Source organism: Vanessa tameamea, chromosome 13 (assembly GCF_037043105.1).
Source record: "Vanessa tameamea isolate UH-Manoa-2023 chromosome 13, ilVanTame1 primary haplotype, whole genome shotgun sequence".
Lineage (NCBI taxonomy): Eukaryota > Metazoa > Arthropoda > Insecta > Lepidoptera > Nymphalidae > Vanessa > Vanessa tameamea.
In genome coordinates, this window is record NC_087321.1 from 9,303,456 (window position 1) to 9,317,619 (window position 14,164).

General features: G+C 38.2%; 1 protein-coding gene across 1 annotated transcript; it reads left to right on the forward strand.

The window, feature by feature from the left end:
* Nucleotides 1-347: 347 nt before the first annotated feature.
* Nucleotides 348-12,165, forward strand: LOC113403441 (transcription elongation factor SPT6). Its single transcript, XM_026643982.2, has 24 exons — nucleotides 348-520; nucleotides 633-723; nucleotides 1,798-1,997; nucleotides 2,234-2,353; nucleotides 2,623-2,780; nucleotides 2,997-3,130; nucleotides 3,691-3,806; nucleotides 4,147-4,319; nucleotides 4,595-4,748; nucleotides 4,842-4,984; nucleotides 5,400-5,534; nucleotides 5,873-6,024; nucleotides 6,307-6,428; nucleotides 6,499-6,683; nucleotides 6,769-6,934; nucleotides 7,263-7,405; nucleotides 7,492-7,586; nucleotides 7,764-7,941; nucleotides 8,162-8,348; nucleotides 8,452-9,384; nucleotides 9,516-9,763; nucleotides 10,003-10,207; nucleotides 10,285-10,381; nucleotides 10,463-12,165. Exons 1-24 carry the CDS (start codon nucleotides 488-490, stop codon nucleotides 11,434-11,436), a joined length of 5,142 nt encoding a protein of 1,713 aa, XP_026499767.2. The 5' UTR covers nucleotides 348-487; the 3' UTR covers nucleotides 11,437-12,165.
* The last annotated feature ends 1,999 nt before the right edge of the window (nucleotides 12,166-14,164 follow it).

Genomic DNA, 14,164 nt, shown 5'->3' on the forward strand with positions numbered 1-14,164 from the left:
TGTCACATCATAATAATGGATCGAATGTACGGTATGGATATGATTTTAATTAAAGTTAGCGTATGATGTGTTTTATAATTCTATTTTAAAAAAAATATGCGGACTGTAACTGAATGTATTTTAAACACTAGAAATTACTTTTTTAAATTAACAAGTAGAAAGGTTAAAAGTAAAAGTCTATGGTCTCTACTCTTATTAATTCAATATACATAAAAATACGGCCAAGTAAAATAATGTAAGCTTTTAGATTACAAAAATATAATATATTTAATAAAAACTTTTATTTTATTGTCATTTATTGCGTTGATATTTTTATGGAAGAAATCTTTGAATATGGCAATTAAAAAAAAGGACGTTGTTTATGACGCGACTTAGTGATTTCTATTCGTAGGCTTTCTTTTCTCATTTATATATTTTAGTAGTTACAAAACTCTTCTTTTTTTAGTGATATACTTAAGGAAATTACAGAATTTAGTTATAAGTGAACATGGCGGAATATTTGGAAGCAGGGGACAGCGAGGTTAGTGTAATGCGAATCAATGCTTGTTTCGTCTTTGATTACGACTACACACTACTTTTTATTAGTTAGTCAATAGGTTTTCCAATGAAAGAATTGCTTTCTGTGTCTTTAGATGGAATCTGAGGAAGATGAGAAACCAGCGGAGCGTAAAAAGCCTAAACGTAAAGCTGCCGTTCAAAGCGATGACGAAGAAGACGATGAGGGTTTGTGATTTATTATGATCTCTTCACCGTCAATGTCTTAAGTAAGACACTTAGAAGCTACAAAAATTATTGAATAGTTGCTTCCACATCATTTAAAAATATTATATTTTCTTAAAACTGGGCCAAGGTAAGTAGGGCAGTGTATGTCATCGTGTTTTGTGTTTCGTATTTATCATCGTACAGTTAAAACCGTTTACGGCGACATCGTTTAGAACAACATATCGATTATATCGACCAAAATCAAAGGTCCCGGCTGAATGCTATATAACTGTCTTATCAAAAATATTGCTTTGTACGACATTGCTAACTACGAAATACCGCATTAAACGACCACATTTGGCTAATGTTTTTGGAGAATTATATCTGTAGAACAACCAGCTAAGCCGTCTTGTAAACAATTACTACTGAAGCAGACGAGTGCATTGATGTAGATAGGTCTATTGCGATTTGTGCACCGGCTACGGAAGATGATATTGTACTAGAAGTTCAAATAGAAAATGACGAACTGATGAACAATTTACAGTGGCAACTTTGAATGATGGTCTCAATGCTGTTAGTGTTTTACGCAAGATTGTTATTTTTAATAAACAGTTTCACATGCAGGGAAATTATAACGATACACTGATTAAACTCCAAAGTGAACTACAAAATGTGTATACAAGACAGAAGTGTTCCAAGCAAACTAAAATTACAGATTTTATGCATACAGGAAAATGACATTGTTCTTTCTTAATACGTATACGTTTTGATTGAAATAATCGAAATCTAATTTAATTTCATACATTAATATACATATTTTGCCTAATACCTATGACCGACACATTCAATAATACCACTTCATAAAAAAATAAGCATCACCGGTTGTTACGACTACCGGTTTATACGACTAAATATGACTACTCATACTACATACTACTACTCATACAGGGACTACTCCCTTTAATGTCATTTTAACAGATTTTGACTGTATTTTATAAAGTGCATTTAAATTATTTATTATAATGATTACAAAAGCAACACAGTATAAAACACTATTTATTAAAAGTAAACTATGTTTTTTTTTACCTATTTTAGATGATGAAGAGCGCCTCCGTGAGGAGTTAAAAGATTTGATTGACGATGCACCAATAGAAGAGTCTGGAAGCGACGGAGAGGACTCAGATGCTAGTGAAGGTCCAAAGAAAAGAAAAAAGAGTGATGATGAATTGGATGACCGGTTGGAGGACGAGGATTATGACTTGATTGAAGAGAATTTGGGTGTTAAAGTTGCAAGAGTAAGTAGTTATTTGACAAAAATGGTTTATAATTTTAACAAATATATGAAAAGTATTACTCAGAGTTAACAGCTGTATAAGCCATTTTTTAATAAAATATAAGTTAATGTCCACCTTTTCTGTATTCTCACAAGGCTGAAAGTGATTTGAAATAATCTCAACCACAGATAATTTAAACAAGAGATAAATTAAATAGGTAATATTTTTTTAAAGTTGTATATAATTGAATTTTCTAGAACAAATTCAAAAGATTGAGACGTTTGGAAGATGATGATAGTGACAATGAAGGAGCAGATGATCCAGAGCTGGAGAGGGAAGTTATTGCTGAGAAGCTATTTGTTGGTGGTTCCGATGAGGTAAGATCCTTAAAATTATGGGTATTGAGTGATAAAATAATATCCAATGTACCTTATACATTTGGTTATGTCTATATATATATGTATAAAATAATTGATAAATGTTTTTCCTTTGTCAAGAACTATTATTAAGAGTTATTCTGTATGTTAGTTAATACTGTTCAGTTACAGTTAATTATAATTAAACAAAATAGAGAATTAATTTAACATACATAATGTCCGAATTCCAATATAATATTATAAGAAACATAATTTTGTGTTTGATATAGGAGGATGAAAATCGTTCAGAATCAGCGGCACCAAGAGACGTAGAATATGATGATGACAATGAGGATTTGGAGTCAGATGCCGATGATTTTATTGTAGACGATGACGGTAGACCAATAGCGGAAAGGAAGAAAAAACGGAAACCTATTTTTACAGACGCGTATGATAATTTATATAAATCATATGAAATATTGTATTATCTAATTACTTGTTAAGTATACACAACATAAGACCGAAATTTACTTATGTAGATGTGGATTTTGTTAAATAATAATCAACAGAGAAATACCTTGTTTTTAAATATAATCATAACTTTTAATTAAACTTTCAATTTAATTTTTTTTCATTTTACAACAATAATTAATTTGCTTAACAGTTCACTACAAGAAGGTCAAGACATATTCGGTGTTGATTTTGATTATGATGAGTTTGACAAATATGGTGAAGAAGATTATGAGGATGAGGAGGATGAGGACTTGGATGAATATATCGAGGATGAGGAAGAAGATGGTGAGCTCTTATTTTAAACGACATATTTTTAAAATGTTATAAATATGTTTTAAAAGTCTAAGATGAATAATATCATTTATATGAAAAACAGAAACATAACATTCACACTTGTCAAATCAATAGTCTAAATTTGAAGCTACCTTGTGTATATAATAATCACATATACTATAATTTGCTCCAAAATGTCCAATCTTCTTATATAAGATTTACGTGTATTGTGTTAGTAGTTTGTTCAATGTGAGGCATTTTTAAAATTATTAATAAATATAATACTCTCAGGAAATCATGTACTTAACAAGCTTTCAAATAATCTATTAAAAAAATAATTCAAATTAAAACGATTAGTATTTAGTCCATTCAGATAGTAAGAATGAGAAAAGGTTAACAGTTATGTTATATTGGTAAAAGATTTTTTCAACCATTACTTCCAGAAAGATTTATACTTACACAACATATTGAGATTTTATCTTTACTAGCTAGTTAGCTAAATTGTATGTCAGAATTGTTTATCTATTGAAATTAACTGATGTTAGATTAATTTAGTGTTTTATTTCCACAAGGTGAAAGAAGAAGAACTAAAAAAGGCAAAGCAAAAAGACCGAGCAAGAAGTCTATATTTGAAATATATGAGCCAAGTGAGCTGAAGAGGAGTCACTTCACGGATTTGGATAATGAGGTATACTATAAGATTAAACATGTTAGGTTATGATAAGAATTAAGGTAGTTCTGTTGCTATTTAATTGAGACCCTGAGTTCGAATCTCAGGTCGGCTCAGAATAAAATCATAATTTCCACAAGATAGATATACAAAGTTGTAAAGTCGCAGTTTTCGCGGCTAACTTCTCAGAAGAACAGACAGTGCACTGCACATAGTCGTGCACACATTCTGGCACAATAATGTCTTCATAGTTGGGTTAGCTTTCGTCACGCCGCTGTGTTCGGTCAGGTGGATATTTTTTACATTTCTCAACATAATTCTCAATTCAATAAAGTATGTATGCTTAATTTCATTCTAGATACGTAAAACAGATGTACCGGAGCGAATGCAAATCCGAGAAGTACCCATAACACCTGTGGAGGAAGGTAGTACTGAATTAGAAGATGAAGCGGAGTGGATCTACAAACAAGCCTTCCTAAAACCTCCAGTCTCAAAGGCAGATGCACAAGAGTCAAGAGAACGGTCCAGAAGGTTTGTGTATCATATTAATCAGATTCAGGCAAATGTAAGCAAAGTTTAAAATTTATCTGGACTTGATGCTGATGGCAAACATCATGAGGAAATCTGCATGTGGATCTCCAACCTTTTTCCTCTAAAAGATAGGAGGCCTTTGCTCACCATTACGATATTTACAAGCTCCTCTCTATTTAAATAATTAGCAGACAAAAACAGTGTACATTTGGATTTTTCTAAAGCATTTATATCTAATAATTGTCTCTAACTAATTTAATTAAACTTTGAAACAGGGGCTCCAGTACAGTTGTAAAGATCCGTCAAGCCTTGGACTTCATGAGGAATCAAACATTAGAAGTTCCATTTATAGCTTTCTATCGTAAGGAATATGTTCAACCTGAACTTAGCATAAATGATCTTTGGAAGGTTTACAAATACGACGCTAAGGTAAAACTAAAATATACTTATTTTTAAAATTTATAACATAAATTCAACAATCGTTACAAATCTTTAAGATTAAAATGGATGTTTTTATTATAGTGGTGTCAATTGAAACAGCGAAAGGAAAACTTACTTCGTCTAGTGGAAAATATGCGAGAGTTCCAGCTGGATAAGGTGATGGTTGACCCTGATGCTCCACTGCCAGAGAACATGAGGCTCATAAGGGATGAGGATATAGAAAGGTTTGTTGTTATAATATATATAAGATTATATTTTTTTAAAACTACTCCATAAAAAAAATGATTAGTAATAATTTATGATACAAATATATTAAGGCATCGACGTAATATACGTTACGTTTACGATACGTAACGTAATATATTGAATAGATATTACTTATTGTTACATTTCCTTGTTGGCTAGCTTATAAGGTGGCAGAACTCGAAGTTCTGTGTTCAAACCCCAGGTTGGGCTAAGAAATAAGTTATTGGATTGAGAAATATTCTACTACTGCTGCCCATTTAGAAAGGCAATAGAGTTTTGCACAAATTTTGCATTAACATGTCTGGCTCAAATTTCTATTCTTCCTTAATATCGCCGATATGGCAGAAAATGGTTCGGCTATGTTTAATATAATATAATAATAATTTGTTTCAGAATGAAGAATGTACAAACCCCAGAAGAGCTTCGCGATGTACACGCACATTTCTTCCTGTACTACTCTAATGATTTGCCTGAAATGCAAAAGGTGCAACGGACAAAGGAAAGAAAAAAAGAATTGGAAGAAAAAAAGTAAGGACTAGTAGATTTAATCTTCGTTTTATATTCAAAACTGTAGAAAATTTTCTAGATTAGATAAAATCGAATAATTTACTCATTTGTTGTGAGATGGCACTTTTCAATCAATTTATAATCACCATGTATCCGTTCTTTTAATAATATACAATATTATTATCAATTTTTTATATGAAGAGAAAAAAATGTTAAATAAAATGTGAAAGTTGATAATGATCGATGATCATTCAAAGACCCAATCGACCGATCGCTCCGCCGGTCGCGGCAGTCAGTCCCCATGTACAAAGCTTACGATGAGCTCGTGTAACGCAAGCCGCTATGGCTCCCGGCCGCAGGCGGCAGGCGCGCGAGGAGGCGGAGCGCGCGGGGGAGGACCCCGACGAGGCGGCCGCCGCCGTGCTGGCCGCGCAGCCCGACGCCGACGAGCCCGACGTCAAGTACGCCGTGCGCTCCGGGCCCTACGAGCTGTGCCGGAAGGCCGGCATCGGTCAGTACACCATAGCATACACTATCGATAACGAATTTTGATAAATTCCATAAAAAGCTATACAGTAATAATTTTACAGGTATTTTGTAACGTTTTGTTTGAAATGTTCCTTAAAATAAGTGGAATCCGCTCTACCGTTTTTAATATAAATTTTAAATTAAGTAACCGTCAAATACCAAACTACTCATTTATTCACTGAATACGTATATTTTTTAAAACAGTAAAACAATTCAGAGCTAATTTGCTATACTATAATTCATTTTATGTTCTTACCGTCGGCAGAGCCACTGGTGAAGAAGTTCGGTCTGACTCCCGAGCAATTCGCCGAGAACGTGCGCGACAACTACCAGCGTCACGAGGTGGAGCAGCCGCCCGTGCCGCCGCTGGAGGCCGCCGAGCCGCTCGTGAGTATCGTAGCATAGGAGAGAGGCGGCCCGCCCGGCGAGCGCACTGACCGCGCCCACGTGCCCGCAGACGCCCAAGGGCTGCTCGCCGACGGAGGTGCTGCGGCGCGCGGTGTACATGTGCGGCATGCAGCTGGCCCGCGAGCCGCAGCTGCGCGCCACGCTGCGCGACGCGCTGCGTGAGCGCGCCACCGTCAGCGTGCGCCCCACGCCGCGCGGCCTCAAGGAGATCGACGAGAGCCACGCCTGCTTCAGGTGCCGCCCTCCCCGTTTCCGTTGTTCGTGCATTGCTCGGTGGCCGTGTGTCCGTTCGTAGTGTAACAGAACGTTTCGTCCTCAGTATGAAGTACCTCAAAAGGAAGCCAGTCCGCGACCTGACGGGCGATCAGTTCCTAAAGCTCACGATCGCAGCCGAGGATAAGTTGCTAGAGATAAATATCAGTGAGCAGATTGAGGGTAACACCGGCCCTAGCTATTTAGAAGAATTGAAGCAGTTGTACCAAAAGGTAAAAAAAAATATTGTCGTTTTTCATGCATGGTAATTCTTGGATAATGCGTTTTTAAATTAGCTAAATATAATGTAGTATAATAATATATATCATCCACGTTTTAATCACCGGATTTGTACAATTAAAGTTATTCTGTCAAGAAATTCTCAGTGTTGACAAAGCGTAAGATGTTTGGCAATGTTATATTCTTTTGCCTCAGAAATTACGTAAAGTCGTTAGTTAGCGCCTGATTTAAACAATTTTACGGGGAAAACGGTAAGCAAACGCGTATTATACAAACGTAAACATGTGTTTTAAAGTATATGTATAATTTCCTTTATTTCAGGATGAATTCGCAGCAACAGTTCAAGCTTGGAACGAGCTGAGAGCAGAAGCAGTCACACTTGCTCTCACTAAGATAGTAATGCCAGAGCTTAGACGAGAATTACAGGCTGTGCTATTGCAAGAATCCAAAGAATATGTTCTCAAGTGAGTAGAAATGGTTAAATGAATTATAAGTAAAGACTCAATATGTTTATGTCTATGATTTACGACTAATTATATCAACATTGCAGGTGTTGCCGCCGAAAACTGTACGATTGGCTCAAGGTCGCCCCTTACGAGTCTAGAGTTTCCGATGACGACGATGAAGAATGGGATGCATCTAATGGTATGTGAAAAATATGATCGATGGCAGCTTAGAATTATTCATATAATATTAAACATTTATTACTATTTATTAGTAACATAAGCTCAGGCTAAGCTGTTGGTTTGAATTACAAACACTCTAACTATACCTCGGTACAGTTGTGTGGCCCTCGTGCTCAGCGGTGGTGTGTCCGTACAGGGCTGCGCGTGATGTCGGTGGCGTACGTGCCGGACCGCGCGCACTGCGCCTTCGCGTGCGTGGTGTCGGCGGGCGAGGTGGCCGACCACCTGCGCCTGCCGCACCTGCTGCTGCGCCGCAACGCCTGGGACGCGCTCGAGCGCCGCAACAAGGAGGCCGACATGACGGCGCTGCGACGGTTGGTTGGACTCACGCTGTTTACTTATTCTAGGAAATATAACAGTGGGGCTATTTTGCTCCAAAATATTGTTATCAAAGATGTAGGTAAAATTAAAAGTACGAATTACAAGTTTATCAATGAAATTATATTAATTTCGTAGAATTAATGTTTCGGGAAAGTACTTTTATCTGTTCTATATATATTATTTCTTGACTAAAAAAATATAAAAACTTTGCAGATTTATTCTTCGCAAGAAACCTCACGTTATAGTTATAGGTGGTGAGTCTCGCGACGCACTCAACATAAAAGCAGATGTCACAGAATGCGTACAGCAGCTAGTGGAAGACGAACAGTTCCCTCGCATTCCAGTAGAAATTGCAGACAATACTATCAGCAAAATATATAGTAACAGTATCAAAGGACGAGTGAGTTGATAGAAAAATAATAACTTTTTTAATTATAAAAATGAATTAAGTATATATATGCACTGTTTAATACTCTTTTGTATAACGTAATATTGTTTTCCAGAATGACTTCAGAGAATACCCGGACACATTAAGGCAGGCGATATGCCAAGCTCGTTTATTACAAGACCCTCTCATGGAAATATCACAACTTTGTGGGCCGGACGAAGAAATATTATGTCTTAGATATCACCCGCTGCAAGATCATATAACGAAAGAAGACTTACTCGAAGGAATAGAGTTGGAATTCGTAAACCGTGTGAATGAAGTTGGTGTAGATGTTAATGAAGCAGTTTTAACGGGAAGAGGAATGGAACTATTGCAATTTGTATGTGGTTTAGGTCCAAGGAAAGCTCAAGCACTGATCAAATTATTTAAACAAACTAATCAGAAGTTAGAAAATAGAACGCAACTCGTAACAGTATGTCACATGGGTCCAAAGGTATTTATTAATTGTTCTGGTTTCATTAAAATTGATACAAATAGCCTGGGTGACAGTACAGAAGCATATATAGAAGTTTTGGACGGTTCTCGTGTTCATCCGGAAACTTATGAATGGGCCAGGAAAATGGCCGTTGATGCCTTGGAATATGAAGACGAAGACGCAAATCCTGCAGGTGCTTTAGAAGAAATCCTCGAGGCACCAGAAAGACTTAAAGACTTGGACCTCGATGCATTTGCAGAAGAATTAGAAAGACAAGGTTTCGGTAACAAGAGCATAACGTTATACGACATACGAGCGGAACTGAACTCTAGGTACAAGGACCTTAGGGTATCTTATCGTTCGGCAACTGCTGAGGAAATGTTCGATATGCTTACCAAAGAGTCTCCTGAAACATTCTATGTAGGAAAATTAGTATTAGCAACTGTAATCGGTATCACGCACAGGAAACCTCAAAGAGAAATGTTAGACCAAGCGAATCCGGTGAGAAACGATGAGACTGGTCTGTGGGAGTGTCCCTTCTGCCACAAAAATGATTTTCCTGAGCTTTCAGAGGTAATATTAATAATATAATTTTGCTTTCTAAAACCACTGTTATTTATGTCAATATTTAAAATAATAAGAATCTTTGGAACATGATTGATAAGATGTATTTGTACTTATTGAAATTTGTTGTAAATTTCAAGGTATGGAATCATTTCGATGCGGGTGCATGTCCCGGACAAGCGACAGGTGTGAGAATTCGACTCGACAACGGCCTCTCAGGATATATTCACATAAAAAATCTGTCGGATCGACACGTAACAGATCCTACAGAGCGGGTACGAATAGGGCAGACCATACACTGTCGAATACTAAAAATAGATGTGGAAAGATTTTCCGTTGATTGTTCCTCAAAATCATCAGATTTATTAGATAAAAACAATGAATGGAGGTAAGCATCTATTTTTTTCTATAATTAATTTTTTTCCTCTATCAACACTTAGCTTTAGTGGTATCTATATAAAAAAAATTAAAATAAGAATAGATTGAAAATGTCGAAATATTTGTGCTGTTTTCCTTAAAATTTCAATAATAACTATAGTCGAATATTGACCACTGTGCAGACATTAATTTTGTTATAAGGTTAATTTAGTGTGAGTAGTTGTAATCAGTTGAGATATTTTATTTAAGACCATCGAAAGATCCATATTACGATCAAGAGTCCGAAGAAAAAGACGTCCGCAAGGATACCGAAGCCAAACAGACGAAAGAGCGCTTGCAATATGTGAAGAGAGTGATTGTGCATCCAGCCTTCCACAATATCAGCTTCGCAGAGGCCGAAAAACTCATGGAGAACATGGCGCAAGGAGAAGTCATCGTCAGACCGAGTAGTAAGGTATGCGTGTTTTTCATTTTTATATCGCAGTAGAATTATAAAAGAAATGGCGTTCACATAAAACCTCGATATTACAGGGCTCTGATCACCTCACTGTGACATGGAAGGTGGCAGATGGTATATGCCAGCATATTGATGTGCGAGAAGAGGGCAAAGAAAATGCCTTCTCTCTGGGTTTGTACTTTTTCGATTTGAATTTTTTGCTTTCTGCTGTACACTAAATTATTATATTTATTAATCCGTTTTTTATAACAGGTCGAAGTCTGTGGATACAAGGGTCGGAGTTCGAGGATTTGGATGAAATCATCGCCCGTCACGTTACCCCAATGGCGAGCCACGCGCGCGACCTTATATCCTACAAGTACTACAAGCCGCTCGGTGGCATGAGAGACAAAGCCGAGGAGATCCTCAAGGAGGAGAAGGCTAAAAATGCAAACAAGATTCACTACGTCATATCCGCCGCGAAAAACCACCCCGGCAGGTTTCTCCTGTCTTACCTGCCGAGGGCCAGGTGCACGCACGAGTACGTGTCGGTGACCCCGGACGGGTACAAGTTCAGGCAGCGGATGTTTGACTCGCTCGGCAGCCTGCTGAAGTGGTTCAAGGAGCACTTCCGGGACCCGCCGCCCTCGGGCACGCCCATGCAGCGCACGCCGGCGCTGCGCACGCCGCACGGCGGGCTCACCTCCGCCATGTACCACACGCCCGCGCCGCACACGCCCGCCTTCCACACGCCGGCGCACACGCCCGGCCCCGCCTACATCAACACGCCCTACACGCCCTCCGCGCAGACGCCCTACATGACGCCCTTCGCCACCACGCCGCGCCAGCCCGACTTCCTGGCGCCGGCCGTCCCGCGCCACAAGCAGGTGCAGCTGCCGGTGTACACGGAGCCGTCCGACTGGCAGAAGGCGGCCGAGGACTGGGTGCGGCACCGCTCCGTGCGCGACACGCCCGCCACGCCGCGCAGCAGCGAGGGCATGTCCACGCCGCGCGAGTCCAGCCGCACGCCGCGGATGGACTCGCGCTCCACGCCGCGCCACGAGCTGCGCGCCACCCCGCGCCACGACCTGCGCTCCACGCCGCGGCACGACGGGCGCGGCACGCCGCACGGGCACGGCTCGGGCCGCTCGTCGCGCGCGCACTCGGTGCGCTCCACGCCGCACACCAACACGTCGCCGCGCTCCATGTCGCTCGGCGACGCCACGCCGCTGTACGACGAGAACTAGGCCGCGGCCGACTGGAAACATTTTTACATTTGTACGGACCGGGCGCCGCTCGGTGCTCGTCGTGGGACGTTCGCGGAAGCTTGTCGGCTAGGGTATCGTGAATTCATCGGAATTAAATATTACTCGTCTTATATTAGACATATCTATGCTCTTCACTCGTGCTATTTTTCTTGTTTCTTGTGTATTTCGCGACCGTGACGGAGCTTCGATTGCAGTGTTTAAAACTTTATGAAATAGCTAAATGAATTGAAGAGACAGGCCTCGGAATGAGTAGATAGCAAAGGTATATAATAGTCGAAGATGTTGATTTCTCTCTAAATATATTAAATCGAGATGTTGTAGTCGATGACGTTTTGCCCTCGGATGCACTGTTTTTTAAGTTGAGGCGATTTAATTATATCGATAGTACGGTTTTGTCCATTGTATACAATTATGAAACTTATGACTATTTATTATTTTAATTCGAAAAATTTAGGCAATAATAATAATAATAATTGTATCTCTATATTTTTTTAATATACCAAGTAGTTGGTAGCATTTAAAAATGTAATCCTTCCAAATATGTCAAGTGTCAGACGATGCCTCCGTATGGTTCAGTGATGTAACTACGGCTCACAATCAAACCGAAAAAAACAATAGAAATGCCTTATAGATGGTTAGTGACGTAACAGACACACGATGTATTCTGTCGTTAACTCGCGGGATAATTAATAAAGGTTATGACAAACATTTTTCTGTTTTCTTTAATCAAAGCTGAAAATCTGATCGTTGCTTTTCTTCTACATTTGATGCCGTAATACCTACCTAATTCCGTAGTCACTTTGCTCTAAACAGGACGTATTCGGTAACTACTTTTTAAAACATAAAAATTCATTTTTAAAGCTGGGCGTAATAAATTATGTTCTGAATAAGAATACCTTATACCTACCTAGTACATGCACTTCCTCATAACAATGCATATTTTGATGAAAATGAGTGTGACATAAATATTTTAATAGGCAGGTATACGAGCAAATTGGTCTGCCGATGGTAAGCGTCACCACCACCATGAATGTGGGCAAAGTAATAAATATTAATCATGACCATTATCTTGGAAACTAAGATGATAAGTACCTTGTGCATGTAATAACAATGGCTAACTCACCTTTCCAATTGAAACACTAGGTATTGCTGCTTGGCTGTAGAAAATGTAGGATAGGGTTGTATCTAACCAGACGGATTTGCAGTATTACCTCCATTGTTGGTACTAGCGTTTTTGGACACCAATGCAAAAAACATCAGAAGAGAACCTTTGCTTATTTGAAAACGAACGTGGACTGTCGATCGTTGGAGCTCCAATGCAATGGAAGCTACGACACTATTTACTTCTAAGCAAAGTAAACACTTGGTAACCCCATAGACAATTATAGTACATCCCTGAGATACGCTGAGATAAGTCTTTAAAAATTGTATTTTCATTTGAAAGAAGAATTTTCAAATGAGCATTGTCTCTCTTTTTGTAAACGTTGCATGCGACTATGTTACATTCTGTGTAATGCAAAAGTTGGAGAGACCGGCATGACACGTAAATAGGTAGCAGACAACAGCCCCGTCTTTAGCACAACAAGTGCACGAGTGCAAACAGTGTTCTGGCGATTTCCCAGAATTTGAAACATTTAAGACGCCTCACCGTTGGTCCAGACTTGACTAACTTAGTGTCCCGAACGAGCGGCGTCTGGGTTTTTTGTACGTCTTGCACCTACGATAAAAAAGTACCTGGTAAAAGTCAAACATGTTCGGTTAAGCCCAAACATTGTATCCCAACCTGTGACAGGAGAGACTAAGGTCAAAAGTCACATTTGGCTGAAGTTAAAAATCCTCTGCAGAGCTACAAATCTCTGTAAACGTGTAATTTTATAATATATATAAAATGACTATTCCAGGGGAAATTGTGATCCCCTGTGCTTGTGTGTTGAGTCCATGGCATTGTTACAAAAACTTAGTTGTATAAAAAAAGTAACAAATGAATGAAGACCATTTTCCTCGGCAAAAACCACGCTAGAGATTTTAACTTGGTGGGCTTAAGCAAAAAACGTAGTTACATCATCATAAACAAAAACTAATTGCTGATGTTAAGCTTGTTCCATATATAAAAAGATGTATGAAAAACATTTTGTATAACACAATCTTCTCGTTTATTAATATTAACTTTAAAATTATAGAAATATAATTAAATTCAAAGTTAAACAGAATACTTTCACAATCACCTTTCGGAAAAATCGGTATAATCGTCATTTCACCTGATAAGTAAAACTACTATTGTGTGAAACGATTGCGTCGAAAGGAACTGGAAAATAACTCAATAATTGTTTTTCAAGGAATTAAATAAATAAAAGTACATTTATATATCTTGTGTGAAAATCAACAAATAAGTAGCAAGTACAGCCATACAAACCGATTCTTGATATCTATATAATTATGTATTATTTATTATTGTTTTTATGAAAGATTTATATTTATATTTAATAATTGGAATATACTGGAAAAGTTTAAAATATCTGTGGAATATTATAAAAGAAAACCTTTGCACACGAAAGATGTATTTATTTTGCGAAATCGGAAACTCGGTATTATAAGTTTGTTTTACTTGCATTTTTATACAGTATATATCTACCTAAGTATAAAGGTATAAAGTGCATTAAAAGCATTACAGGAATTCTTGAAAATAACGGTTATTGGGGGAAACTCG